We start from the raw sequence: 23366 nt of genomic DNA on the forward strand, positions 1-23366 counted from the left end.
CAAAATTTCTCTAGCTTTAATATTTGTCACAAATGTCATGTTCCAGCTACGCTTTTTATAAAGACTAGTCATGAATCATTTTTGTGAATGTGATTTCAGGAAATACATAGTTTGGTTAAGAAAAAGTACCTCATTCTGATGACCTTATATTCAGTGAATAACTGAAACTTGCAGATAAAATTTGTGGGCCAGTTTTAAGGTATGGAATTTCAATTTCATTATGATCTTGCTATAACAGCTCAAAAAATGTTAATGCATAGTAGTCTTAATGCTGGTGCAAATCTTGCAGTCTTTGCCTATTTCATGACAAGTTCAATTGTTATCATATGCATATATATTTATTTTATATACCTTTAAGGGACAATGCATATTTTAAAATAATTATGTCAAGAAATTTGTTTATGTCAAATGCTTCAAATTATAATCAAATAAGAAGGTATAAAATATTTTGAACTCCTACAACTGCAGCAAACTCAAAACAGAAACAGAGCAAAGTTGTCAGCCCTGTGTTTGCATAAGAATTCAGGTCAGATTTGTCCATAAAATAATGCAGATGGGAATTTCATCTATTTCTTTGGTTATTTATGCTGCCTCCCATATACTGTGCTTTAATTTTGCCTTTGACTTTGTAACAGATACTGATTGGGAATGCTGACTTGGGAGTTCTCCCATCTGAAAGACTGTAGAGACTAAAGACCAGCATAGAGTATGCAGCTGGATTTGTGTCTAAACCACAAAAGACAAAGAATACAGGTATCCATATAATCATATTTTCCTATAACCAGTAAAAGATGGTGAAAGGTATGCATACAACCTCCATTTTCTCCCAAGCAGATGTTAGTACATGCCTTGTAACACACACATCAGAAGACAGAATCTCATGGAGAAAACTATATACCTGCTTAAGCCACATGCAATAATGGTAAGTCACAAGGCAAATGTGAGTGGAAACCTCTGAATATGATTCTGCATTGTTTCTTTCATGAAGGTACCAAAACAGGCTATAGAGAAATATGACTGTGTTGACTTCACCTTTTATAGTTTATTATCCCAAGAGTCTGTGAATAACCGTCAGAACTGTTTACCTGTATAGCAGAAATCTTCACTTTCTCAATTTATATTGCACTTACATAACAGCCCATAGCTTCTATATTTATTACTTTGGTTTTATTGCTCTAATTTCTTTGACATTCACAAAACTTGTGAAGGAATGTAGTCATCCCCAGCCTATTTCTAATACCTCAGAGACCGTATGTTCTAGTATTGTCAAAACCAGTTATATTGAGCACACTTACATAAATACAAATGGAAACCCAGAACATCATATCTGGGAGACACTGTCACGCCTGCAAAGAGCAAAAAATATTTATTCAGATCATTTACAATTGGAAGAAGGAATTATATTATCAGTGTGCAAGACCCTGGAGGAATCTTCTTCAGGTTAGTTAAGAGGCATCCATTTTGCTTTGACAAACAAAATATAGGAAATAAGAGTTTTGGCTCATGGATGCCAAGAGCGGTCTTAAGACTGACTTCAGAAATATAAGACTTTTACCCAACTAATTATCCTGTAATGTGTAAAAAAAAGAAACCAATAGCATCTATAAAATTGCACAGTAGTGTACCTGTAAAGGTTATAGTTCATTATTATTTAGATGTTCAATAATACCTGTATATTTACTTGAGTATCAGAGTTCTGTAGCAAATATGTAAGAGCATCTTTAAAAAAAAATATAAAAAATTGTATGCTAAATTAGGTATTTTTCAGTGTAGAGGACAGGTTTTCCACAGTTTCAGCAATGAACAGGGAAATATCTTTTATTTAATGATTTTTTTTAAAGAATTAAATCTGTCGTTTGTGAGTTGCTTTGAGTTTTCTCTGATTATTCCCTGTCCAACTAAAGAAGTTTAAAATGTTGTTATTCACCTTGAAAATTACTGTCTCTACTTCAAAGGGAAACTCTAAGAATAATCTGTCTAATATTACAAGGCCCTTGTATGATAATAAGACAGATCTTATAGATATGTAAGATTTCTCTTTGCCACAAACCTTTATAAAATAAAGGAAATTATTGTTATGAAAAAAGGGCATAAAAAAGGATAAAGGTCTCAAAAAAATTAAAAGGTAAAAAAAGCCATCAAAAAGAAAGGTATTGTTTGAATCCAGAGGTTGAAGATTCTTTTCAGAATAGAACTACTTGGAAACTCATTGCTCTGGTATATCATAAAATCTCTGAGATGTGGTGGTACAGCAGATGATCTTGTTTTGTCACAAGGCCAGCTCCTTGTGAGGCTTACGACTCTCTGAATTGGATTTGCTGATCTTTCCCTGAATAAAGTGTTTCTTCTTAAAATCTTGAAAGTGAATTCAAATCCTTGTATAGGATGATCTACCTAATTTCCTGTTTTACCTTGAGCTCTTTCAAAGAACCAATATGGATGCAGGGTTACGAGGAACTGAGCAGGTAAATTCTCCTGAAATAACTCATCCTACAAAATGGAGCAGCAATGCCAGACTCAGCTGACACTGAAAAAGGGTAAACATCTCCCCTTTTCTACTTTTAATGGTTCTTCTATCAGTGCCCAGCCAACCCGGGAAGTTCTGCAGGTGAAAGGGACAAGAAGACTGCAAGGAGATATGACATGTAACTGAATTATACACTGGTTGGGAATAAAACCTGTCATTGTTTGCTCTACAAGATTTAAAATTTTCTCTCTAGTTTCAGTGTTCATTAAGCTTTCATTATCCATATAATACGTGTGTATAGAAACAAGATTTAGTTTCTCCTTGAACTATGTGAAGGCAAATGATCTCATAACTGTGAATACCCTAGTTTTCTGCTGTTGTATTAACAGCTTATATACATATATGCTATCTTTGGTATCTGTGAAGGTGGAGACTATGCTCATTTGCATTTGTAAGGGAGGTCTTAATGTTAAAATATTTGAAAATCGTTGAAATAGAGAACAGTTTATAATCTGTGGATCCTCTGACAAGGTAGTATATTATGTGTTTAGAACGTAGGACTTCACAGTGGCTGGTTTTGATTTAAGTTCTCCAAGCTGTACCACTGATGTGCTGATAAACCAAAGCCCATACTTTCTTTTCTTCAGATAATTAATAGGATGAATAAATCACAGATATGTCCTAAACATTCATAAAAATTCTGAGAGCTTTTCCATGAAACTTAGGTAGAATGACAAGGCATACATCATCATAAGAAATAAATTATTATAACTCTAGCTCAAGGAACAACTTAATAAAGAGGGCTTGAAGCTTAAGAGAATTGCTGACCAGAAGACAGGAAACCAGTACTGGTGGAATGAAGTTTCTTCCAAACCATTCAATCTATCCTGTCTACCACCTATTTTTTCTAATCTGTTGCTAAAAGATTAGGAAGTAGACACATGCTTTACAGATCCGGGTCTACAGGTGTGGGTTATTGCCCATGATCAATAGTTTAAGCTTTCTTGTGTCTTGGAACTATTTTTCTGAGATACCTTATCTCTGGTAACAATAGGACACTGTGGAAGAAATATTTGTTGAGAAAATAAGAGAAGGAAGTGGAGTACAGAGTCAGCTTCATAGCACCTACATATAGTTACTTGTACATTTAGATTGTCTTGGAATTGGGAAAAGCGTCTTTTAGTTTCTTTGTATATTAATTCAAATGTATTGACACATTGTCTCTAAAACAGCAATAGCAAAGCTATCTCTTTCTGCAGCTTATAACACTTCCGGAACATGGAATGTTCATTTTTTATGATTTGGTGTGTGCACCTTTATCAAATTATTTAAAAGAAGAAAAAAAACTTTCTTTTTTACCTGTGACTAAACTGGATACAATTAGTGGCAGGACCAGCATTTGCAGCATTCTCATGAGTAGTTCTCCTGGAAATGAAAAGTACTTGACTTCCCGATAGCTCATCTTATATGATCGGAGGGAAAATCCAAGGATTACACCTGAAGAGAAGGAAAAGATATCATGATATCTAAAGTAGTAGTAACATCTGAACATGAATATCTGTAGAGTACTTATTTGACATATCTGATTGTAACATGCAGGTTTATGTCCCAGATTGCACTCCTAATTTGCTGTCTCAACTATTAGGAGTAGTCCTACTGAAGCCATTAAATTATTTTTCACTGTAAGATATTGAGAATGTTACTCGTGCTGCTATTTTTTTAAAATATGGATTAATGTAAAAGGTACATCTTGAGCATTAGTGAAAAGGAGATAGTCCCTGCAGACAAGTGCCTTGAATTCCGGGATTTTGAGTGTAATCATGTATGCAATGCATACCCATGCTAGCTACCAGCCTTCAGAATTGCTGTCCATGCCTGTTCACTCTGTGGATGTGCTTCAGACTGGATGAGATAACCAGGACAGGCATATCTGAGAATCCCCTTGTGGTTAAGCTGTTACACAGCAAAACAGTATCAGGATGTAAGTAGCTTTACACATCCCTACCTTCAGAAACACAGGCACTTGCAAAGAAGCAGCTGATCTGGGTTGGAAGGTCTTACTGGCTAAGTGGTGGATTTCAATGCCTGAGGGAGTAGAGTAAGAGAGTGCCTGGATTCATTTGTCTTGCTGGGAACAGATAAATGGTGCTTGAGATATATTTACACATGGAAGCCACAGAGGGCTGAGTACAGCAACCTAAACTTCTCAACTAGAACTTTGTAGATTTTGTCCTGTACTTTGCACCAACTGCTTTATTTGCTTATCTGGTTAATTGACATAACTATTTACAATTTACTGAATGTTAAATGGTTTGGTGCCTATCTGCCTATCTATATCCAGCCAGGCAACATGGCTTTATCTGGAACACCTTAGCCATACAGATGGTGAAACTCAACTATCCCTCCTTCCCATTACCGACTTCATGCTCTTCTCCACTGTCTAGTACAGGCATTTGTGCTAACAGTGGCTGTATAAAAAGTTGGATCAGAGAATTGATCCTGCTGCAAAAAGAATTTATTTTACTGGGTTAATTTTCAGCCAGGTCAATTCCCTGAGGTAATTTGTTTACGTGGCTGCCCAAGTGTTGGTATCTTCACAAGGGAATAGGTAGAAATGCACCTTGGAGAAGAGTGGGACTGCCCTTTTTGGCAGATAGGTAGACTTAGCTTTCCTAAAACTTTTCATGAAACTGCATCCTCAGTGCTGTTAGGCAGCAAAGAATTCAAGTTCCCTTCTAGATCATGTTAGAACTTGGGTATATCCTGAAAATGCCATAACATTGAAGGCTTCTGGAAACTGTTAATTCCAATTCTTAATCACTTTGTGGTTTTGGGGTTTTTTTGGTTTTTTTTTTTTTTTTTTTTTTTTTTTAAATCAGATATTAGATTGGTACATCCATGCAGCAGATAATATCTTCATGCCAAATTCTATGCTGTTATGCCTCCTACACTAGCTTATTGCCATCTGCTGATGTAAGGAAACAGCTATAATTCTCATGTTAGTGATGCCTGTCTGTCTGATCCTGCTGTTAGGGACTTCAGCAGGTTAAGTTAGAGGAGTCCAGAAATGTCTTGCGTAGGACAGAAAATCTCAGTGTTACAGGATGGGAGAAAGTGAATAGAGCAGAATTGGAACCAAGCACAGAGTTCACACTATGGAAGAGAGCACTGGGACTAGAAGGCATTTGTTTTAGTGTCATTCATGTTCTATAGAAAAAAGTGCACTTTGCATAAATGATATATTTAGGTAAAAGTAGACCATAAAATGCATAGTGGAAGGGCCTCTGAATTATTCTTGATTAAAAGACCTGCCTTAGAGTTTCCTTTCTTTTTAGTAAGGTTTTAAATCCCACTGCAGTGTTACTCATTATTTTTTTTTATATGGGAAACACATTTCTCAGATATAAGGAATCCATCTGGACCCTTTGTTTCTGCACTTAATGAGCACTACATTTGACAACTGGATAACAAGCAAATAGAGCTAGACCAGTTTCTTACTTGGGCCACAGTCCTGCAATTAGTTCCACATGAATTAATCTCTGCACTAGTACAAAGCCTCACTGAAGTTAGTAAGGGTTTCTGAGGCTGCTATAAGAACTAGTCCTTATGCTATACTATAAGGGCTTGATTATCTGGTTCACTACTGTCCAAGCAGTACAAAGTGGCCTAAGAGAGAATGAGGGCCTAAGTAGATGGCTGTTTGAATGAATATTGTTGGTACGGAGAGCAAGTTTCTGAAGTTCCATGTAAACCTGTTGAGCGAAAAATTATTGCTTTTTTTGTCATAAAGTGCTCTGTGCATAATTACAGGGTTGTCCAGCACTGCAGTTTACAAAAAGAATTTCTGCGATGTGGAAAAAATGAGCCCTGGTAGTGTATTCTGGTGAACTCGGTCAACACCCGATAGTTACTAATTTCTCAGCCTTTATCTTAGCACTGCTATTAATTTATACGCAGTCACACCTAGCCATAAGAACCTTTCTCTGACTCAGTTTCCGTACTTGTAAAATAGGTATAGTAATAGTTGCTTCACAGATGTTTCAGAAAATTAAATGTGTCCACACAGTGATCTTAGCAGTGCAAAAAGGAATTTAAGCAAATGATTTCCTCATTGTAGTGTGTGATAATGAAAGCAGAACAGCATGATTTTACCAGTCTCTCTTGATTTTAGAATATATGGAGATGAAACTTTATTTTCTGTTCTGAGTTTAAATACCTGTATGGTGGCTATTACACCCCATCTTACAAAGTTTTATTAATAAAAATTATGAACTTGAAAGAGAAATGTCAAACCTGGCAAGGTAGCTTTGACTTCTTTGAATTCACTTCTCAGAACCAACATTCACAGGTTTTAAATAGTGAGATAACAGCATACAATGATGATTTAAAGGTAGACACAATGACAAAGTATCAAGATAAAATCAGGAGGTAAGACCTGGTAGGAGGTACTAAACCTTTGGAAGGTGTGCAGTATTTCAACAATCATCCACGTCTTTGTGTGTGGTAAGAGTTGTACTGCTTAGCACCCTCCATGATCAAGACTGAGATTAAATACTGGAGCTGGCCTTTCTCAGTAAAAGTTTCAAGCTTCTGATTAATTCTGAAAATTGTAATGAAACAAAGCCTTGTGTAAAACAAGCTCCCACAACCTGTTGTGCAGGTTTCTGTCTACCCTTGTAACAGAAAAGAACAACTAATCAACGCTATCAGAGCCTTACTTCTCAAATGGTGAATGGTGTACCATTTCTGCTCTGCAGGGAAGAATAGATATCTCGACAAAATTTGTGAGGCTTTTTCTGGACAAAAGTCAGTAGTGTTGTTTAAGTTAAGGAGATGAATTCTATATGTGTGTAACGTTGTATAACAGAACCAAATTGCTGAATAATTTATACAGTTCATAATGAAGAAGAAAATCAGATTAGAGTTATAAAAAGATTTTTAAGGTGTTGTCAGTGACATAGTCAAATTTATGGAAAACTGATTTGCAGATAATCCTAATGACAGTTAGAACAATCCTTGAACTAAACTGTTTTATTGCATTTTTATACCAATGTAGGTGTTCAAAATAAAATTCAGTCTGTATGAATACACTGAAGAGAGGATTTAAAACTTGAAAGGAACAGAAGGTGAAAATGATTCTGACAGTGATGGGAACGGGATGGAAATGGCCAAAATGGCAGATAGGATTTGGGATTGCTTATTCCTAAGATAGAAAGACATTGATGAATGGCCTAGGGTTTTTGTGTTGCATAGATGAAACAGGTTACACACCTACACATGGGTTTAAAACACCACATCAGTAAAAAAAAAAAAGAGCCATAACTCTTAGAAGATGAGAGATGGGTCTTTACCCTGGTCTAACTGCTCATTCAAGAACTTTAAGGAAGCTTAACTCTATCCTCCTCTCTGGCCTACTTAGAAGAATTAGATATATAAATTCAACAGAGAGGATTTTTTTTTTCACTCCTTCAAATAATTAATAATTTTAAGAGAATAAGGAAGCTCCTAATTGGCATGATGTTTTTAAGTGAACAATAGCAGCCATTTCATGAAATAAATGAAGTCTCAGTTTTTGAAATGAATCCTTATGAGCTTCTGGTCTCTCTCTTATTTCAGAAACACACAGAAATTAAGACCATACCATTATTTTGGAGTTAATGTTTTTTACAGTGTCCATGCTCTCTCCTGTATTTTCATGCAGAAAGTAGAAAATCTAGCAGTTTTACTTTTTAATTTATTAAAAATCACTCAATCATATTTCAAGAGGAAATTACTAGGTGGTATACCAATGATCGTGCAAAAGCTGCCCTTTCTGTATTAGTGCTTGCTTGTTCAAAGAGAACACACCAATGAGTTACATACACTTCACCTTTTTACCAGTAAATCACAAAACACTTAAATGAGAGCCATATCAATATCCTTTTCTTAATAGATGAGGTACAAACTTACTTTTTCTTTTCCAGAAGAGAATAGAAAACTTCATAATAACTGGAAAAGAATACCTTAAAAAAGGTAGAATGGTACACTGAAGTAACGGCTGTTAATAGTGCTCTTCCAGAAAAACCTTGTAACCAGCAAGCAAATAACATTTTGTTTTATAACAGAAATTGGTCTAAAGCCAGTAAGAGAATCAGGCTCCTTCCAGTTTAATGGGACATTGTATATTTTTGTTAGCTGAACAGCCATTTCATTCTTATGTTCCTGCAGAGCTCTGGAATGAATGCTTTTGTTCTTTGTGTCATTTGTTTCTGCTTAATTTACCATTTTGTTCTGACACCTTTTCTTCTAAGAATCAGTTTCAGATAAGGCCGCAACTGTATTTACTTGAGACAAACAGGTAAATAACTTCTCTAGTGATAAGAAATACTTTAAGTTGCCGACAAAATCACAATCATTCTTAATCTCTTTCTTTTCTTGCCACAAGAACCACAGACTCACCAATTCACTTGCATGCTTTCGATTTTCATCTTTTTTTCCAGATAATTTTATATTGAACCTTTGCCCCACTTCCAACCCCCCTTCCATATCACCCTGCTCCTTCCTTACTTTCTGGTTTTCCTTATGTAGGTAGAGAGGTATGTTCCCTTTGAAACCATTTTGTTGAACCTAAATACTAGGTACTTAACCCAAATATGCAATACCTAAATACTGCAGCAGTCTTTTTTTTGGTGGTTGTATTGTTACTGTTACTGATTTTGTCTTAAAGATTAGTTCTTATTATGCTAATTATTGTTTAGTGCTAACTAGTTATTTTTTTTACTCAATTCATTTAATTTAGGACTGCAGCAGAGTTACTGCTCTTAATCATGTGAGAACTAGTTCTTGTATTATACAGTCATCAGTGCTGCCTTATTTTTGACCTTTTTTTGTCCTAAAGGTGCAGGATTATGATCCTCTTTAAAAGTTCTTCACACAAAGTATATTTGATGGGATAACCCAAAAAGCACTTTATGAGTCTTCATTCCAAGAAAAGAGAAATGACTTTGCTTCAGGAGATACAGTTACAGGCTCTTTTGTCCAAGTACTGTGGTAGGCAAATAACTAAGGTAAGGAAGGGCATGTATGGCATCAAGCTGAGGGGAATAATGCTGTGGAGAGCACCAAATTGCTACAGCCAGGAAAAGTCTACAATTTAAGCTGATCATTTTTATAGAATAGAACAGAACAGAACAGGTTAAGATGGATAGGATAGGATAGGATAGGATAGAACAGAACAGAACAGAACAGGATAGGATAGGATGGAACAGAACAGGATAGGATAGGATAGGATAGGATGGAACAGAATAGGATAGGATAGGATAGGATAGGATAGGATAGGATAGAACAGAACAGGATAGAATAGAATAGAATAGAATAGTTCAGTTGGAAGAGGCCTACAAACAGTCATGTAGTCCAACTGCCTGACCACTTCAGGACTGACTAAAAATGAAAGCATGTTATTAAGGGCATTGCCAAAATGCCTCCAAACACTGACAGGCTTGGGGTATCGACCACTTCTCTAGGAAGCCTGTTCCAGTGTTTGACCACCCTCTTAGTAAAGAAACGCTTACTCATGTCCAGTTGAAACCTCCCCAGATGCAGCTTTGAACCATTCCAACATGTCCCATCACTGGATCCCAGGGAGAAGAGCTCAGCACCTCCCTCTCTCCTTCCCCTCCTCAGGAAGCTGCAGAGAGCAATGTGGTTGCCCCTCAGCCTCCTTTTCTCCAAACTAGACAAATCCAAAATCCTTACTTCAATGCAATTGTACTTGTCAGATACTGAGATGAGCTCATTTGTGGGCTAAACCAGAGAGGAGTTATTTTTTACATAATCCACAGATTAGTTCCCTGGACAGGTTTGCTGCTGTGCTAGATGATGGTGGTGCTGGTGTGATGGCAAGGAAAGAAAGCAAACATTTGGGGGTGGAAATACACAGCCAGGGACAGAGGTAGGACTGGCTTAATCAATCACAAAAACATACCCTTAAGCAACCTTATCAGTTACTCTTCCTATGGCAATCCAGAACTGGAGCTAATAGGTAGCTTAAAATTCCTTCAGTTCTCTTCTTCTGAGACTGAATTTAGAATAAATGTTTTCCACATGAACTTGATTCTCTGTTTCAGACCTGAAGAAGACCAAGTATCAATTGGCTTAATAAACTAGCTGTTATTCCTCTACAGCTCTCATCTAACAGAGACCCAGCAGAGAATCTCACATGTATAGGTGTCTATATCTTTGTGTGATATGTACCTTCTCTTTTAACTGGATGATGCCAGTGCAGCAGAGAGCTTAAGGACCTGTTCTCCAAGCAACTCTTATAAGTGGCTATACTGAAGTGGAATATGGGTTAATTTGGACACAAATAGCTATCTCTCCTTTGCTTGAGAGATAGCATGAGGGAAGCCATGGGAGAAGTTACCATAGAAGAGCTAGATATCCTAGACATGACTGGGATCCAGAAGATCCCAATGATATGGTATATTGTGGTATGGGATGGTTCTGGCAGCAAAGTGATACCTTACAACTTGTTGACAATTCTGTTGGGAAGAATGAACTACCCGGTTTACCTGTATATAAAACACATACCTACTTTAGTCAGGATGCACTATACTTATTGTGCACGAATGGAATACCCATGGTAGTCCTGGACAGCACATACCACTTTGTGGCAGGCCTGGCACTTCCTGGGAGTGCTAAAGTCATTGCCCACAGAGTCTACTGTGCATGCATACATGCACTCCGGGACTTTCCAAGACTTCCAGTCATCAGGCAATTTAGCTGAAACTCCTGCCTCCATTAAGTTGTGTAAGATTAGAAAACATCAGGCAAAAATCTTCCAGTTCCACCTGGACAGAATTCTAGAAAGAGACACATCCAGAGAAAAGCAAATGTGTAGTTACACTGATGTCAAAGAGTTGTTCCCTGCATCAGAACAGAAGTCAGAGTGTTACCTTTGCTCAGGGGTCTTGAGAGTGCCATGGTGCTCTCAGCTATACTGAAGAGAGACAGAGGTGCAGTGCTGCAGTCACTGTGCATCACGAACACCTGCCTCCTGAACCTGACCCTGAAGATTTTCTTTATTTAGTGGGAGTTATTACCTTCCAAAAAAAATCACACCGGACTTCTAACATCACTATTCGGTTACAATTTGCAAAGATCCAGACATATTTTATAATATTCATTTTATGGGCATTTCGAGCTAGATTAACACAGATACATAGGAACTTAATGCACAGCTCAAAATTAAGACACTCAAAGCCTCTGCCTGCCACTGCCTAACTCTGGAGGTGCCTGAACTCCTGAAAAACCTGTACAGCTATGGCTGGGCACTTGCATGTTGTCTTTACTTGCAGACACAGCAGCACCTCCTTGGATTTTGTGGACAGAGATCATAGAATTGGAGTCTGAAGCTGTGAGGAAGAACTGATGTAATGAAGGAATGAGTAAAATCACTGGTTTATGAGGTACTGCCTAAACCAGGACACTTGTTATTCCACATCTGAGGATATATCTGAGTGCTGTTAAAAAGTTTTTTAAAAAATCACTAAAATCTGTCTCTTGCTACTTCTTGGCTCCAATGTTACACATTTTTTTCCCTTCTCTCTCTAGTTATTGGGTTAATTTGCCCTTCTTCCCCAATTAGGAGGTACTTTTCTTCCCTTGAGAACATGTCCAAAAGATTGTTCTCTTTTTATCCAGCTTCTGCTTCTCTGTTTGCCTTCAAATTTTTTCTTAATTTTTCTCTTCTTTTACTTGAACTGTTTTTGTATTTATTTCTCATCTGTGATTTCTCTTTTGTTGTTATTTATAAGACAAGCAACTGCAGGGCATTTGTAGAGGATTTGGAATGGGGAAGAGTTGTCACTGCTGCTGGCACTGAAGCAGACTGTTCCTTATGGAATAGGGACATTATTTTTGATTTCATCCTCAGACTAAAGACTTTATTAAAAGACAAACTACTCCTGGTTTATGTACTCTCACTACTCTCTGAGTTATAGAAAAAATACTTCTGCAAAAAATAACAAATAATTCCATCAAAATTCAGGAATACTCTCTTATTATGCATATAAAAAAGAGCAGATGTTCACAATATATGCCAGATTGTATTTTGTGAAGTATTATTTAGAATTACAGTCCTAGTCAGTGCTTTACAAAGTCACTGTACTAACTTTTTTTCATGCCTGAGTTTACTTTGCTGCTTTACGTTTTCGAATAATGTTAAAGTTTTTATCCCTTAAAGAATAGATCCTAAAAGATAAGAAAACTGCTCTCTTAAAGTTTACATAGTTCCTTTCTTGCCTTTACTTTTCTTTCTTTTCTGTTTTTCCTCAACTGGAAGCTGACATAGTCCTTAGCAACACTGAATTTTCTTCTCTACTACAGTTCCAGCTGTCCATCCATATTATTTTCTTTTTTACAGTATAGTTAACACCGAGGGATTGCAGTCAATGAGACTGAGATCCCTCAGTGCCAAGACTTTTGTGCAAACACGCTCAGAAAACAGAGCTCTACTCTGAAGAACTTCTAGTGTAGTTTAACAGAGAGCGTGAGGTTAGACCTTGATAGTTGCCTTTATTTGTTTATTTGTTTTTTTAATTCCACCTTAGACATACACTGCAAAACAGTTCATTGTAGGCTTGGCTTCCTTGATATGCAGTTTTACACCATCATTTTTGGGAGATTCATATTATGCATTCATGTCTCTGTGGACCTAGTCCAACTTTTCATTCCTACAAAACTACCTGTTAATTTAGCTTAGCACTGATAATCTAAATCTGTAACTGAGATGTTTGCCAGAGTATTAAGTGTTTTGTTGAATCAGGATATGCCTATGCCAGAATGGCTTGAGTAATGGAACACAACTCACGTGGCAGACTTTGTTAAAAGATTTTAAAGAATCTCCTTTTTCCAGTATTTTGCTGACACATGCAAACAACCTTGAGAGACTGAGAGGAAGTGTTTCCTGTTGTAGAATACAAGACTTTTGTCATATAAGGTGTAAGCATTACTGGAATCCTTTATTTATGCTTGATTTATCATTCAGTGAGTTCCTTTGATAAGGAAATCAGGTTCATGACTGAAATTCATGGAATCATGTTGCTATCTTTTTAAAAAGATAGCTAGGATGCTTTCAGTCCCTAGATGTTTAATTTTGCTAGTTGAGCCACTTCTTCCCTAAAAACCTCAGTATGACTATGAAACTATTCATAACTAGAACCTTCTATCTGTTTAGTTTACAGGTCAACAGCTCCTTGAACACATGAATTTCCAAAAGTGTTTTATTTCAGTTGATTAAAAAGAGGTTTCATGCCTAACTTCTTGTGAGTTAACTCATCTGAAGGATACGCTGTAGCATAGAGGATTAATTTAGATGTAGCCTCATATAGGTTATGATACCTTTCTTCTCACTGTTAGGTGTTATTCAGAATGGCAGAATTTGCCTACCTTAAAGGTCACAGAAATGGCCAAGGGAAACTGGCACCTGGAACAATACTTAATTACACAGTAAGTACCTGAGTCCAAATCCTGAACTTCAAAGTCTCTCTAAATAAGATTAGTTCTGGATATGCATAAAGTTAGTGGGCGGTTCTCCGTTTGTTTCGGAAGACCCCTCACTTCCCACTGTTGTGCTTGTATTTTTCTCAGAATTGCCATGACCTAAACATCCATTTGCCTAATTCCAGGCTAAGTCCCATGGATCTAGAAACTGAACGCAACTGACACACACACACACAGAGAATCACCTAGATTTGGGATGCCCTGTGTTCCTGTTCTTACTCAAAGGATTACTTCACAGCCTGGGACTCCCTGTCACAGATGAGTGTTTTAGCCATTAGGTTAAAACATCATGCTGCCTTTTGCTCTCTTGGCATATGTATTTGCCTTTAGAAATCTTACATTTCCTTCTGCCTGATGACAACTTTGAAAGGAATAGTGCAGTTACATCCCCCTGTAACTTGCCTTCTGAAAGGAAAAGAGTAAGCCAATTCCTCAAGCACTGCTGACACCATTCCCAAGGTGAGGACTCTTGTGCTTCTGGATCTTGACTAGGTGAAAATATCTGGCACGGTCCTTCCTGACTCACTCAGAAAGGAGTGGCAGTAGGAATGCAAACCTGTTTGTTTGTTTGTTTTTCTCCTGGCAAGTTTTAGGCAGTTATATCCTTAGCTTGTGGACTTGTGGGGTTATTCTTTTCAGTTTCCTCGCTCTTGCTCATGCACTAAAAAGACACCCAGGTCTGAGATTTGGATTCCATATGCAGCTTCCTTTGCTTATGTTTTAGGTTTTGAAGGACTAGATTGTACGTCTATGTTTGCTTAACATATGTATTTCCAAGTCAAAATTATTTTAAAAGACACAAAAATATATGTAGTAGCCTTATTTATCAACTGCCTTTTGTTAGTACACCCAAGAATTCCCTAATTAATATTCCTGCTATATTCATACAAAAGCAGTTTTATTCTTTTTTTTTCATTTAGTCCTCATGAATGGTAAAACCAGAGGATTTACTAGAGTCAGTTTTAGAGACTAGCTTATGTTTCAGTGTAAATAATGCTTCACACCTAAGGCCCACCTTTTTAGACTTCTTTTGAATAAATGAATTTTCAGTTATGCTAAGTTACAGTAAATGGTGAAAAATAAGTACACACTTTGTAACTGTCAAGCTGATTTCCATTTATGATCTTCTATCCATGCTAATAGAAAATACATAGACATATCAAATTTCAAGCAAGAAAATGCATTTCTTCAATGTACAGAATTGAACAAGAATTCAAAAGGTGCATATAGCTGCTGCTACGATAAAGGACATGGAAGAACAATCACAAAATATGAGTAACAGTAATACATTGTTATCCACCTCATTCTCCTGTTACCATTCTGGTTTTCTTTGCCTTTTTTCCTAATTTTAACTGTTTTCTTTTCACTTTTGTACAGTTCACTGGACCTATTATTTTCCTCTTTTGTTAAAAAATGCTTTATAAAATCTATCATTAAAATAAATTTCTTTTGTATGGATTTTAAGAAGTTACACAGCCCATGGTTTCATCCTGTTGATTAAAGTACAAACTGTGTCAGGACAACTTCAAGCAGTAAAAATTCTCTGGAATAATTTCCATTTGTTCTTTCCATATTTGTCATAGTTTCTTTCCTATTCCATACCATCTATTTTTGTTGTATTAATGACTAATTTAAAACTCCTTGGTCAAAAGCCTAGCTGATTTCAAATATACATTGTTGATAGCATAGCATATTCTATGAAAACCACAGTTGGATAAATTAGTATAGGAGGAGGCACTGGTATTGCCTTATTTCTCCAAAGCTCCAGGTTGAACTGAGCTGTAATATGCTGAGAAACAAATATATGACAAAATACACTAAATCCCCCAAATCATAGAATCATTTAGTTTGGAAAATACCATTAAGATCACCAAGTCCAACCATTAACCTAACACTGCCAAGCCCACCACTAAACCATGTCCCTCAGTGCCACATCTACACGTCTTTTGAATACCTCCAGGGCTGGTGACTCCACCACTTCCCTGGGCAGCCTGGTCCAATGCTTGATAACCCTTTCGGTGAAGAAATTTTTCATAATATCCAATCTAAACCTCCCCTGGTGCAACTTGAGGCCATTTTCTCTCGTCCTATTGCCTGTTACTTGGGAAAAGAGACCAGCACCCACCTCACTACAACGTCCTTACAGGCAGTTGTAGAGAGCGATCAGGTCTCCCCTCAGCCTCCTCTTCTCCAGGCTAAACAGCCCCAGCTCCCTCAGCCGCTCCTCATAAGACTTGCTCACTAGACCCTTCACCAGCTTGGTTGCCCTTCTCTGGACACGCTCCAGCACCTCCATGTCTTTCCCGTAGTGAGGGGATTACTGAATTGTAATCTGAAACTGAATGAAATACGAAATCTGAAGGGAATGGACAGTAAATGAAAGAAATTGGGAGGATGGACAGAGGATATATACAGCTAAAGTGACTGCATGGATTATTTCATGCAGTTCGTGGTTCCAGAACATCTGATTTTTTTAACAAGGTGTGAAAAAAATAAAAAAGTCAGTGTCTCTCAGCAACTAATCTAGAAGTCAATGCTACAGTACAAATTATCACAATGCCTGCATTTATATCTTACTTTTTTAGCAGCCTTATTAACATCCAGGAGATCTAATTTCTTTATTTACTTGTCTTTAATATTGGATTTCTTTGTATAATTTTTCAAATGCACTTTATCTTGATTCACCTAAAAATATAAGTATTTTATAAAAATAGTTTTTCTTTGGTAACATAAAATCTCTGGAAACTTTTAGATGCCTGGTTATTTCAAAAAATTGTGTGAGAAATTTAAGCCACATGAATGAAAGTTTCAGGTATTCATAAACAACTGAACATGCCATCTTCAGCTACACCTTCATTGTGGCCAACTCAAAAGCATTCCAGTGCAGATGACAACTCTTTCTAGCTTTACAGTAGCTAGGGTGCTAGTAAGGATCCAACAATGTTAAACATTTACTCAGCATCCAAATAATTGGCACCTTGCTTATGATTTTGTACTGCTTTGCAGTTGCCATAGTGACAACAGTGCATGACTACAGAAAAGTGGAAAGGACCAGCAAGCCATAATACTAGTTAATTTGATGCGGAAATGTCTTTTTAGTCCCTTTTGATGCTCAACAGAACCGATTTTTTTACAGTCTTTGAGATGACCTCTGTTTCTGTTGTAACATAACTTTTGATAGCATGATTGCCATATCCTACTGGCATTCAGGGGATTTTCCTGTAAAATCTCTGAGAAACCACATAAGCATCCCAAATATCTCATGCAGTTACTGTCCTGCATTCCACCCGGGATAGCCTTGAAGTCTGCTTTGTAAGAAGTGGTATTACATAAATAAATTTAAATTTAATTTCTAAAGAGAATTTTGAGAATCTCACCTTCCTTTTCACAAGCTGTATGAAAAGTCCAGTGAATGTATGTTTCTCTGGATTGTTTTATGACCACTGAGACACACTACTTTTGAGTATCAGATTGCAAATCCACTGATTTGACAATTTAGAGGAAATAAGACAGTAGTAAGTCTATATTTAGTACATTTTGTATCTTTACTGTGCATGTATGCAAAGCTGCTGTCTCCAGAATGCACAACTGTGATTCACAAAGTAGCCAAGTTTATTGTTGTTACTCTGTGCCACGTACAGCAGTCCAACAACCAGTGCTGTTTCTATGGTAAGAAATTAAGATTATGGTAATTAATTAACATAATTTTATTTTGTAAGTAACTGCTGAATTAGTGTACTGTTTGTATTTCACAGTCTGACTTTTATTACTGGCTACTTACTAGTAGAATTAAAGTTCTTTCTATTTCTATACTTTTTCTCCCTTTTGAAAAGGATCATCTCTTTTAAATTTTTAAGCGTTACTCTGGATCTTATGGCATCTGTTTGGTTTTTTTTCATAAAATTATAACTATTTCTTAATTTCAAAAATAATTAAGGTTTTGCTTAGCAATTTTTTCAGAATATTACTTAGGAAGGTTTTGTCACTCAAGAGGGAAAGCAATCGTGCCGGGCAGGTTCTTTAGGAGAGAGCACTGGGACAGCGGTAACCTCTGAGTTCAGCATCAATAGAATTAATTTCTCCTTAGCTGTACCCAAACTATCTTGATTTTCTTCTATATACCTTAATCTTTTGTCTGGTGTCACGTTTCTGTCTTTGTGTTTTAACGTATTCTCTCAGCTAGGACTCACCTCCTACAGCTATTTCTCCTATAGTGTTGGATCTTTGCTTTGTTCTTATGCAAATTTTACCATGGCTGCCTTAGGCATTGTCATCGTGTTCATTTTCAGTGTGTAATGGGGTCAAATAGCCTTCTTTGGGTATGTCAGCTTCAGTCTTCAGTGGATACAGAGGAACTGCCAGTAGCAGAAAAGGTGTCGATTCAACTTAAAAGAGACTGTCTTTTTTGTGGGCGTTATCCAGGATTCTGTCTACCTGTGTATTACAGACTTGTACCTCTTAGTACTCATTCTAAACTATTGTTCAGACCAGGAGTGTATTGAGATAGGACAATCTCTACTCTGCACAGCTTTTCGCTGTTCAGATATTTTAGGGGGTTTGCAGGAGTTTTTTCCTTCCGTATTATGAATGATCATCTGCAGGCTTTATTTAACTCTTTGCTGTTTTCAGGGGCATATGGACATTGGCAATGCCTTCATCTTTCCTGCCTTCCTATACTTTTAAATAGGTTTGTTTATAAAGGTGTTGGAAAGTTCTGGAATCATGTATGGTGCATGCTGTCGTACAACAGATGTATGGGCCTGTCTACATTTCACATTTATTGTGACTGGGTTCAATGACACAGCCAGTCCTGTGCTCCCTTTGGTAGACAGGTAGCCAGAAAACAGAACTGGGTCCATCTCCCTACTCCTTGAATGTCCCAGTGGACAACTGCAGCATATAACTTTGGTGGTGTAAAGAGGATTTTAGCTAACAGTTTGGAGCTATAATGGCTTCATAACTATGCAGAAACTGCTTTTTATAGTACTTGCTCCACAACCTCCCTCTACTTCATTGAGCCCCTCAATTAAACATTTCTCTGTGAACAGCTTCTCAGGATCTCTGCTCAGCAGCTCTGTGTGTCTCAATCTTTCCTTCAGTACAAGTTCAGAATCCACAGGACATTCTTTGGCATTTAGGAGTCCTGCCAGAGTAAAGTCTGGACTCCTGTGGCATTTTTGGAAAATGGGAGGTAAGTAGCAGAGAATCAAGACAGTCTGCTGAAGGAAGGGCATCTGAAAGGAAGGCATTTTGGGGACAGGATGATGGAGCTAAATAGCGTGGGAGAGAGGGCATTGCCTGAGATTTTGCCAGTAATTTGGCTAGCACTTCAAAGTTTGCAAGACTTCCTGCAGATTTTCCATGAGCCACCATGACCCCTAGCCTACCTTAAATTGTTCCTGGTCATCGTGACTCTCTGAATTTACCAGTGGTCAGCTTCCCAAGTTTGCCTCACATAATTGCTCTCATCTATTGGTTTTTGCCAAGATCCACTGCAGAAAATGAATGTAATATTTCTAGGTGTACCAGAAGAATCTGAAAAACTGTACCATAGCTCACTTACTGATCATGCTTTTCTCAAAGTTTCTCAAAGGGTTTGAAAGCAGTTTAAATTTCACTAAAAATAGCAACAACGATGATAATGATGATGTGCTGGACAGACCCTCTCTATGCAGAATGTGCAGTCAGAAGGACCTTCATGAGGTTTTTGGGAAATGGAGAATAGTGCTATGTAATTCTCAACATGAATTATAACTTCTTGCATCTTAATCATTAGGTTTTTAGAGATTAGTTGGTTGTGTGTTGTAGCACCTAGTGAATTTAGTCTAGAATTCATTTCAGAATTCCGTTCAGAATCAGACTAACAGCAGAATTTCGGGTAGATGGCTGTATTTCTCCTTACCACGTGAATGCCAGAAAATGTCTACTCTCTCTGCAAAATATCAGTACGTAGCACAAACAAATGCATGTTGTAGTTGCCCACTTCATAGCAAAGTACATGTTGCCACACACACAAACTCAAGTGCCTGTTATAAACTACAGTCCTGAAACTGGGCTAAGATGCATGATCCTATCCACTTAACCTCTACCAGCATCAATCTTGCTCAGCAAAAAATCCGAAATGCTCTATTAAATAGGCTTTTTTCATGTCAGTCCTTTGACAAGAGGCCTGAAATAAATGTTTCTGAAGAAGGGTTGCTCTCTTTAAAGCTAACATTTTGCTTTTCCTGAATTTAGTCTTTATGAAAATTGCTGGACTGACTACCCTAAAAACTGATGTCAACTGTCTGTTTAGATTACAGAGAGCTTTAAGCATCATTTCTTGTAATGATTCAATCCTGGCCAGAGCGTAGTTTGGTTTCCACCTACACTGACATCCAAGCATCTCTGATAAGACTGCTAACTGGTGGATTGATTTCACAATGTTGATTACTGCCTGCTAAGAAAGGGATCAAGCCCACCATTTGATTTTCCGCAGATCACCAAACAACTGAGAGATGGTAACAATTTAGTCCTTGCCAAACTAGACAGATGGAGTTCAACCACTGAGTGTTTTCCAAACTCTTTGTTACCTACTTCCAAATATTTCCACAACAGCAAAAAAACTCCTTCCAAAAACCAAATCTTACTTTTTTTATCAGCTACCAAGTGTAAACTTACTGTTCTAATAACATATATGTACTGTAAAATTACACCACAAATAACAAATGTGAGAAAATTTTGGAGTATTCCATCATAGTAATGAGAAGACATTTTTCCACATATTATACCAGATATGTCTATAGGTTCATAAGCAGAATTGGAGCAGCCAGCTCATCCTAGGCTGCACATTTTCATTAATTCTCCAACTTGTATTTCAGCCTTATTGGTACTCTGCCATTGCTGTAGGTGGTAGTGGAGCTGTGGGCAGACGTTTGTCACTGGTCACCCAAAGCTAATTGGAACATGCAATAACAGTAGAAACACTCGTACAGCCTACATTTCTGTTCACACATTGCCAAATTTATGGGAGTCACAATGGAGCTAGATGACAGTGAAAAGTTGCAACAGCACATTGGTCTTGTGCAGTATAAGCAGGTGACAATCTAAAAATTGCATTCCTTTGAGATCAGACAGTGTTTCAAAACCTGCTTAATTTCTTCTGCCTTTTGTGTCCATTGTAGATAAAATGCCTACATTTTTTTACCCCTGATATTAATGGGGTTTTTGCATTGAACAAGTTCTTATTTAGGAATTCAAAGCACTTGTGATCAAATACTGTTGATAAATATGAGACTGACATTTCTGTTATAGCAACGAAATATATTTTACCAATATGCAAATTAATATAATTGTCTCCTAGAAGAAGACCATCAAAACTGAAATTAATTTAAAATAACCCTGCAGATGTGGTATCAAGCAACAATAATGGTAAAGCACTAATATTTTACTTCCCGAAACAACAATGATGATAAAGCCCTAAAATTTTACTTCCTGAAAAAGTTGTAGAAACATAGCAAGAAGATTTATACAGAACAGCATTATCAAGGACATTAGGGCCTACATCGGTGTAGGATATATACCCTTATCTTTAAGTGCTAACATATGGGTTTTCATGAGCAGATTCACAGTTTTATATTTTAAACTAATTAGAAAATAAAAATGAAAGTAGTACAGTAAAGCCATAATGTTCTTTCTCACACTATAAAGAATGGTATTCCATGAAACATATGGTGTCATTTAGAAAATCTGTAGTTAAAGGAAAACTACCAAAACTGATCACATAGTTATATAAAGAAAAATTTGTTTAAAAAAATGTGTGTTTTTTCAGAAGATTCTCTTTCTAATGTAAATTCAAAAAGTGTAGCAATATTTTAAATTTACATTTTGGTGCATTCCAAATCTAAATGCTGTTTGATATTCTGGATTCCTCTCCATATACTCTAAAAAGGCATTTAATCAGGTGCTATCTTGCAGTCCTTTGAATAAGGAACATTGCCACTGTTGCCCCAATGGCATCTGAAAGATGCATGTGTAAGAGTGTGAATGACTGAGAGAGCATAAGCTTGTACTTATGTTTGATTGTTTTGCATTTATCAAAGGCAAAACTGAAAAGATTGAGGCTCTAATATACACCTTTGATTGAAAATGTCACTTCATTTCATTCATTGAGGACTTTGCTTGTCACTGCATGGTGTTATATTTTGGTAGATTAGGTAAATAAAAATTACATCCTGAGCATTTTGCTGCAGCTGGCTTTGGTAGAAAAAGATTGAATTTAAAACATTCAATTCAGTTAATGTATCTGATTTTTTAGGAGAAGAATCCATTAACCAAGTTATTTTTTTCACCAAAATTCTCCTTAGGGATACTATAATAATTAAACTTCAACATGCAGCTTTCAAGGCCACAACTCTACAAGTCAGGACATTCTTATCAGTGCAGAAGAATCTGGGAGGTCATTTGTAATGCGAATCACCCAGGCAAATAGTCACTGTCAAATGCACCCGATAACAGAATATTCCTATTGAACAAATTACTCACCAAGAATCACAGCAACAACCGTGAAGAGCACAAAGGCATTCCTCAATAGATAACTTTTAACATCATCCTTTGTTATGCTCTGCACTTTTTTTTTTGCCAAAAGTGTACGTTTCCGGACTCCCTGCTGAATGCGTTCCATCCTACTTCCAGTTTTTGGATCTTCTCCGTTACCTTTAGTCATCTGTCTTGCAGTAAGTTTTCTTTTATAATTAACGTCTGTCAATATTCCTTCAGAAAAGTGTAAGGTTCTTTTCCGTGGGAGGTACTGGAGAAACCTACAAGACAAGAAATATCAGACACTGCAATAAGATTTTAAATGAATAATTAACCATATGTTTACATGGAAGCAAATACTCTTCATGTTTCAGTAAAACTTGTATTATTTGTAATATCTAAGTTGTTGATTGCAGGTTTTGATACATAGCCTCAATGACTGTTGAAGAACCCTTTGAGAGGATTATATGGCCTGATCAGATATGTGTCCTGCATCTTCAGAAATTAATCTGACTTGCTGTTGTGCTGTAAAACCCAGTAGTGACTTTTTTTTTTTGCAGCTGCGAGAGGTATACCAATGTGAAATTAGTACAATTTGTAGAAGCATAAGGTGCTATAATGTTTAAAACTATCTGTCAGGGTTACTTTTCATCTGTTAAGCAGGCCCATATCATCTGAAGAAAATTCTAGCTCACCTTCACATTAACCACTGGAGAGAAATATTTTGCTTGAACTGGTTCGTTTAAAACGTTCTGCATTTCACATGTTTTTAAATGGTTGAATGCATTGGCTGAATTCCTCCTTTTCACATGGCAAAACGTAGCAGGAATAGTTTGTTTAT

General features: G+C 36.9%; 1 protein-coding gene across 1 annotated transcript in view; it reads right to left on the reverse strand.

The window, feature by feature from the left end:
* Window positions 1-22802, reverse strand: part of SLC1A3 (solute carrier family 1 member 3) — a 66100-nt gene extending 43298 nt beyond the window's left edge. The window contains exons 1-2 of the mRNA XM_049795878.1: window positions 22532-22802; window positions 3827-3964 (exon numbers count right to left, since the gene is read on the reverse strand). Coding sequence (XP_049651835.1) covers window positions 3827-3964; window positions 22532-22712 — 319 coding nt within the window. The 5' untranslated portion in view covers window positions 22713-22802. The remainder of the gene's footprint in view (window positions 1-3826; window positions 3965-22531) is intronic.
* Window positions 22803-23366: the final 564 nt, after the last annotated feature.

This window comes from Accipiter gentilis, chromosome Z (genome assembly GCF_929443795.1).
Source record: "Accipiter gentilis chromosome Z, bAccGen1.1, whole genome shotgun sequence".
Taxonomy (NCBI): Eukaryota; Metazoa; Chordata; class Aves; order Accipitriformes; family Accipitridae; genus Astur; species Astur gentilis.